Source organism: Poecilia formosa, unplaced genomic scaffold (assembly GCF_000485575.1).
Source record: "Poecilia formosa unplaced genomic scaffold, Poecilia_formosa-5.1.2 Scaffold301, whole genome shotgun sequence".
Classification (NCBI taxonomy): Eukaryota; Metazoa; Chordata; class Actinopteri; order Cyprinodontiformes; family Poeciliidae; genus Poecilia; species Poecilia formosa.
This window is the reverse complement of record NW_006800240.1, coordinates 308,647-315,021: the sequence shown is the minus strand read 5'-3', so window position 1 is coordinate 315,021 and position 6,375 is coordinate 308,647. Positions and strand designations below refer to the sequence as shown.

At 36.8% G+C, this 6,375-nt stretch overlaps 2 protein-coding genes across 5 annotated transcripts; both read left to right on the top strand.

The window, feature by feature from the left end:
* Window positions 1–1,091: 1,091 nt before the first annotated feature.
* On the top strand, window positions 1,092–3,451 carry LOC103152109 (gamma-glutamylaminecyclotransferase C-like). The gene is made up of 2 exons (XM_007572446.2): window positions 1,092–1,242; window positions 2,623–3,451. Exon 2 carries the CDS (start codon window positions 2,638–2,640, stop codon window positions 3,109–3,111), a length of 474 nt encoding a protein of 157 aa, XP_007572508.1. The 5' UTR covers window positions 1,092–1,242; window positions 2,623–2,637; the 3' UTR covers window positions 3,112–3,451.
* Window positions 3,452–3,853: 402 nt separating this feature from the next.
* Window positions 3,854–6,370, top strand: LOC103152110 (gamma-glutamylaminecyclotransferase C-like). Of its 4 annotated transcripts, XM_007572448.2 has the most exons (3): window positions 5,184–5,349; window positions 5,618–5,726; window positions 5,811–6,370. In XM_007572448.2, the coding sequence occupies exons 1-3, from the start codon at window positions 5,266–5,268 to the stop codon at window positions 6,101–6,103; spliced, it is 486 nt and encodes a 161-aa protein (XP_007572510.1). In that variant the 5' UTR covers window positions 5,184–5,265; the 3' UTR covers window positions 6,104–6,370. The 4 variants fall into 4 exon arrangements, with proteins under 4 accessions (XP_007572511.1, XP_007572512.1, XP_007572510.1 ...); XM_007572449.2 differs by lacking the exon at window positions 5,184–5,349 and adding an exon at window positions 3,854–4,200 and having other exon boundaries at window positions 5,618–6,370; XM_007572450.2 differs by lacking the exon at window positions 5,184–5,349 and adding an exon at window positions 3,854–4,299 and having other exon boundaries at window positions 5,618–6,370.
* The last annotated feature ends 5 nt before the right edge of the window (window positions 6,371–6,375 follow it).

Genomic DNA, 6,375 nt, shown 5'->3' with positions numbered 1-6,375 from the left:
TAGAGTTTCATCCATCTTCTACACCAGGCGTGACCTTTATTTGTCCTTCAGGTGTTAGAGAAACGACAGTAATGAGTAAATTGGGCTCCAGATCTGGAAGAACTCCTGATTTAAAAGCTGTGCCATGATTCTGCTGTAAGTGTGTTAAAGCTGGCATATCTCAGTGCTGCTAAGTGGATTTTAATGGAGCCAGCTGTGTAAATCGCAGAAGGCTAACTGCTTTGTTTCCGTGTTTTTATTTACAAACCTCCATCTGAGACCCTCTGGTGTTCATATGTGTTGGGGAAATGTGTGGCCTGTTAAAGGAATTACGTTGTTTGTCTTTTCACTGTAGCAAATGTTTGTTTTTCCATCATATTCTGACTATTTCCTACATCAGAAATCAGGACTGAAGATTTTGTTTGAATTAATATCAAATCAAAAATATCCACATAATATTTAGTAGAGAAAATCAAAACTATTTTCCAAATGGTGTCAATTTGTGGCACATAAAAATAAAAACATGAGGATATTTCTGCATATTTTTCAAGATTACGATCAAAATTTATTTCAGAGTCACGTAAAACATTGATTGTTGCAAAAATGAACAATTTCTGTATGGTTTACTAAATAAAAGTTTAATTTAGTCAGTTTTATTTGGTGAAATTAATATTTTTTCTCTGTTATTTGAACTGAAACGAATCCAAATAATATTTAGTAAAACTGATTCTCAAAGTTAATCCTCAGTTTTGAACCTAATTAAAATGAGCGTGAATGCATTTTTGAGCACATGAAAATAGAAATATAAGGATATTTCTGCATATTTTTCCAGATTAAGATCAAGATTTACTTTAGTCGTTTAATCTATTCACTATGATTAGCTAAAAACAATGAATGCACAAACAACATGAGATCTAGCAAACAAATAAAAAAAATGCATTTTAAATCAGATTTATGCCAAAACCTACAAAGCTCTACTAAATACAGATTAATTATTGTGATAAAATCTGAATTAAATCATTTTTAAACAGTCGTTACACTTATTATTCATTTTTATCCCACTGATTACCGTCTTTAATACCAGAATAATTTATAATATTATCTCTAATCGTCCGGGAAACGATGTCCTTTAATGTGTAAAATTACGTCAGAGCTGACGTTGCAGTTTTCTATACCGGAGTCGCTTGCGCGCATGCGTGAAGGACATAAACCGTGGTTGCTCCACATGACCTGAACTCAAACCGGTTCTTCCCGTTCTGCAAGGTAAGACCACTGGACCAGTTTTACGTCTGCAGGTGTATTCAGCTATTTACTTTTAGCGAAAATAAAAGTTATTGAATTTAGTAAACTACGTAGGCCGTGATTACGTCATAATACAGCAGTTTGTGGTTTATTACTCCGGCATGACAGCCGCTTCTGCTCCGATGTTTCCATTTGTGACGTTAATAGATCTATAATTAAAGATTTGCACGCCGCAAAACCACAGCAAATAGAAATGTTCAGCTAGAGCAGCTCTGATGTTCATATAAGGATCATTTTTACATCATGTTTGATTTTTAAAGACATGAAAAGAATTAATGTAGTAATGGCAGATTCTACTGAACCTGGTCCCGAGAGGAAATTACTTTTCTTTATTTTCTTTTTTTATAATCAATTAGCAAATTAAGTAAATTATTTCAGTTGTTCAGGGCAAAAACAAAATGGAGGCACACAAGCACCAAATAAAAAGAAAAACTATTTATGTTTCTGCGTTGAACAAGTTTTCTTTTGGTTGTATGGACTAATGGAAAGGTGGTGCAGCCATCTTAGTTATTAAGTCTAATGAGCAGCTAAAAGAATATCTAAATCGTAAAAATCACCTTATCAATGTTTCAGTCTTTATAGAGCCGCCCTGCAAAGTAATAAATATTTTTATTGACACTTTCGACAGCAAGCTGCTCCGTACAGCAGTTTTTATTGAAGGCTTTTGACACTGTTGATTACGAAACACCAAGAACAAAACTTATCAGTGTTTCTGCAGGAGGCTCTTAAAGTTGTACTGTTAATAATTCATTACTGCCTTTCGTTAAAAGTAAACCGCTGATTAAAGCCTTTTTTTAAAAACAAGTTTAGCCTTTGACATAGTTTTTAATTTGTTTTTAAGTGGAAAGTTTAGCTTAAAAGCATTTGATTTAAACAAAAAATTAAACATCTTGCAAACATAATACAAAGTTATTGTCTTCTATTCGCACAATATTTTTCTTGTTTCTTTAAAAGGCTTCCTTTTTCCTATCTAAGGTTTGGAAAAGATGCCTCCAGTAAACTCAGGTCAACATTTATTTGAAATATAAATTAGTAGTAGTAGTGATGATAATAATAATAATAATAATAATAATAATAATAATAATAATAATATTAATAATAATAGCATTTACTTTTATGCTGATGATACTTGCATTACATGTAGGTGCAGCAAGTTTAACTGTTGACTTAGTGATGGTCTAATGTTCACCAGCTCTCTAACTTTAAATTCATTTTCTGTCTGTTTTAGAGTGTTTTCTCTAGATTTTCAACTATTTGTTATAAATTTAGCCTTTTAAAACAGATTTGTTGCTTCAAAACAAAACAGAACCAAACCAATTTCCTTCTTTTTTTATTTCCCAGGAGCCTTCAGTCTTCATGCATTGCGTCTTTGTTTACGGCTCCCTAAAGAGGGGCCAACCCAATCACCCCTACATGACAGACAGCAATAATGGAAAGGCCGAGTTCCTCGGTACGGCCGTCACCGTCCAGAAGTATCCACTGGTGATTGCTACCAACTACAACATGCCTTTCCTCCTCAACCTCCCAGGCCAAGGCAACAGAGTCCAGGGAGAAATCTACCAAGTGGACGGAAAGATGCTTGAATTCCTGGACAGTTTTGAAAATATCCCCACCATGTACCAGCGAACTGCAGTGGAGCTGGAAATCAAGATGGCGGATGAGAAGGAGAAGCTGATGGCTGGAAGCATCATGGAGGCGTCTGTGTACAGCACCACCACCTACCAGCCGGACTGGCCATCACTGCCCACCTACGACAACTACGACTCCAACGGAGACCACGGACTAAAATTCATGCTGAGGGAAGACAGAAAGTGGGCTTCAGTCAAGTGACGCTCATAACTTCTAATCCCCTGAAAATCACTAATATACTAAAACCAAATAGGTCTTGAACACAGGCAATTGTTTTCTCAAATGGATATTTAGGTGCAGAAAGCCAGAAGATATACCTGATATGTGCAAATCAACAAAATTGCTTGATGTTAAATGATGAACAGGCTGCATTAGTGCTGCACTTTATCAAGTCAGAGGATTCCAATGTGCTTTACAGTCATTCACACACTTATGGAGCTACATTGCAGTTTCTTGTTTCCCATGTTTTTCACAGACCTTAAGAAAATATCTTACTGTTCCAAAACATTCAATTAGCAATAATAAAAGCTGTATTTCTGAAGTTATGAACAGAATAATTTCAGACTGATTCTCCTTGCAAGCTGATAGTCAGAGAAGTATTCCAGAAAATGGAGACAAAATAATGTAAAGAATCCCAAATAATGTGACAAATAAAAGTATATTTTTAGCTATTAACATCACGTGTAATGCAAAAAACTCAGGTTGGGTTTTTTTATAATTATCTTTTTTACAGTACTGTGAAAGCGTCTTGAATCATATCTAATGTTTTTTCATCAAAAATAAGAAAATTATCTTAAGTTTGTTGTACCATCAATTCAGAACACTTAAACATTTTTAAGTGTTTTTATCTTCTTTTATTAAACTAATTTTGAAAGATGCAACAATCAGTGTACTGATCTTTAAAAACTGTATCTATAAAAATAGAAAAATAACTTTACTACTATTCCCATGAGTGGATGAATCAAAGGTCTTATCAAAATATGGTTTTGGTCAAATTTCTAAACAGGCGCTTTCTTCGCTCTTGCAGTACCTTCCTATTCCAGCAGATGTCAGTAAAACGCCTTCACTCACAGCTGAGGTCAAGTCAAACTGCGTTAAATCAAGTTAAATTAACTTTAAACCAAATAGTAAACCAGAGTGATTATGTTTCTGGGTGCGACTTTGCTACTAAATTATTAGTAGAAAATTCATTTTTCTACTACTGAGAAAGACGTGTGACCGGCGTCGCTTGTGCGCATGCGTGAGTTTATATCCTGGGATCGCTCCTCTTGACATTTATCGTCCTGGAAGGTAAGAAGACCACTGCGTCAGTTTCACGTTTAGTGGGATTTTCAGTTGTTGGGGGCTCAGCGAAAAACTACGGAGGCCGGGATGACTTCATAATAAAAGGTGAAAAAATAGGATTTGGACGCTGACGTCAGCTTTATGTCTCATTAAACCTGTCAGACAGCAGCAGATCGCTGGTTTCTCCTTCCTCTTCTGTCGCTGCTGCTCTTATTTTACGATTTGTGACATTAATAAATGCATAATTGAAGATCCGCTGCAAAAACAGCTAAATTAGAAATGCTCGGTTGTAACTGCATGGAGAAAATGCTGGATTATCGAGTGCTGACCTCAGTTCCGTGTCAGCTGGCTCCTAACTAAAGTGTTATTCATTCATCAACTCAGTCTGAGTTCAGTTCAGCCTTTGAATTTTGTGTTTTTAATGCGTCCAAATATATCGATGTTTACATCCTTGTAAACATATTTAAAATCATAGATTGTTGTGTTTTTGTATGGAGGGCCACAAGGGACAAAATTAAGTAAATCCATCATGTACAATAAAATAAATGTTTAAATAATTTGGCTGAATTTCAAGTCCCTAAATTCAAAGTGCATTAATTTTGTGTTTTTTTAAAGCTGTAATTTATAACTTTAATTCAATTTTGTTTTCTTCACATCTGTTGAAACTGTCATTTTGCATGGAAAGTATAATATGAGAGACAAAATATGAAAAAAAAGTCTTCTCCCAGTGCTAACTAGAAACAACCAATCAGAGCCAGGAGGCGGGTCTTGGCACTGTCAATCAGGATTTCATCCTCCTCTTTTTCTGTGCCAGTGTTACTCAACCCTGGTCCTCACCGACCCCCTGTCCTGCATGTTTTCGGTATTTCCCTTCTGCCACACACCTAAATTGTATCTCTGGGTGATTAACAGGCTTCTGCAGCACTTGATGGTGATGCAATCATTTGAATCAGCTGTTCTGGAAAAGAGGCAAATCTAAAACATGCAGGGGGACGGTGAGGATCAGGGTTGAGAAACACTGTTCTATGCTAGCTACAGCATAGCATGTTGTGAGTGCGCAGACTAGTTAGCATGAAGATGTGGGAAGATAGACGACTACAGATAAGCTGTTTTCTTGTTGACCTACATTTTTCTCCACCATTAGCACATTTGGCAGTGAGTACATGAGGATGATTGGCAGCGAAAAGCCCCTCCTCCTGGCTCTGACTGGTTGTTTAGTTGGGTTAATTTCTTCAGATCAATTTTTTTGTGCATTATAACTGTCAGGACATGGTGACCGTTTTAACAAATATGTAAAAACCATAGTTTATAAAAGTTACATACTGCAGTTTTAAGTTGTATTTTTTCTAGATTTGTAACCAATATTGACTTGATGCAGGTTAATAAACCAAAACTATCCCAATAACCCTTCTGTTTTTCCCAGGAGCCTTCAGTCTTCATGCATCGCGTCTTTGTTTACGGCTCCCTAAAGAGGGGCCAACCCAATTACCCCTACATGACAGACCGCAGTAATGGAAAGGCCGAGTTCCTCGGTACGGCCGTCACCGTCCAGAAGTATCCACTGGTTATCGCTACCAAGTATAACCTCGTCTTTCTCCTCAACCTTCCTGGACAAGGCAAGAGAGTCCATGGGGAAATCTACAAAGTGGACGAGAAGATGCTGAAATACCTGGACTGGTTTGAGAAGGTTCCCACCATGTACCAGCGGACAGCAGTGGAGCTGGAAGTCAAGATGGTAGACAAGATGGCGGACAAAGAGGAGAAGCTGTCGCCTGGAAGCATCATGGAGGCCTTTGTGTACAGCACCACCACCTACGAGCCGGACTGGCCATCACTGCCCACCTACGACAACTACGACTGCAACGGAGACCACGGACTAAAGTTTGTACTGAGGGAAGACAGGAAATAGTGATGCAGATGAGTAAACTGCCTTTAGTGCCTTTAAACCACAGAGAGGATCAAGAGTTCTAGCAAATGAGTAACGAATCAATAATTACGTTTTCTGTTAAAACCAGATTAGGAAATTCACTTGTTAAAATACACTCAGTCTTACGTTTTTATCCAAAAATTCGTGTCTGCTTTTTTATACTTTTAATGAACAATTTTCTGGGAGACAATCAGCTGTTGGCAATATTTAAAAATGAAAATGTTAAGCTATAATAAAAGATGCGTCTTATTTTG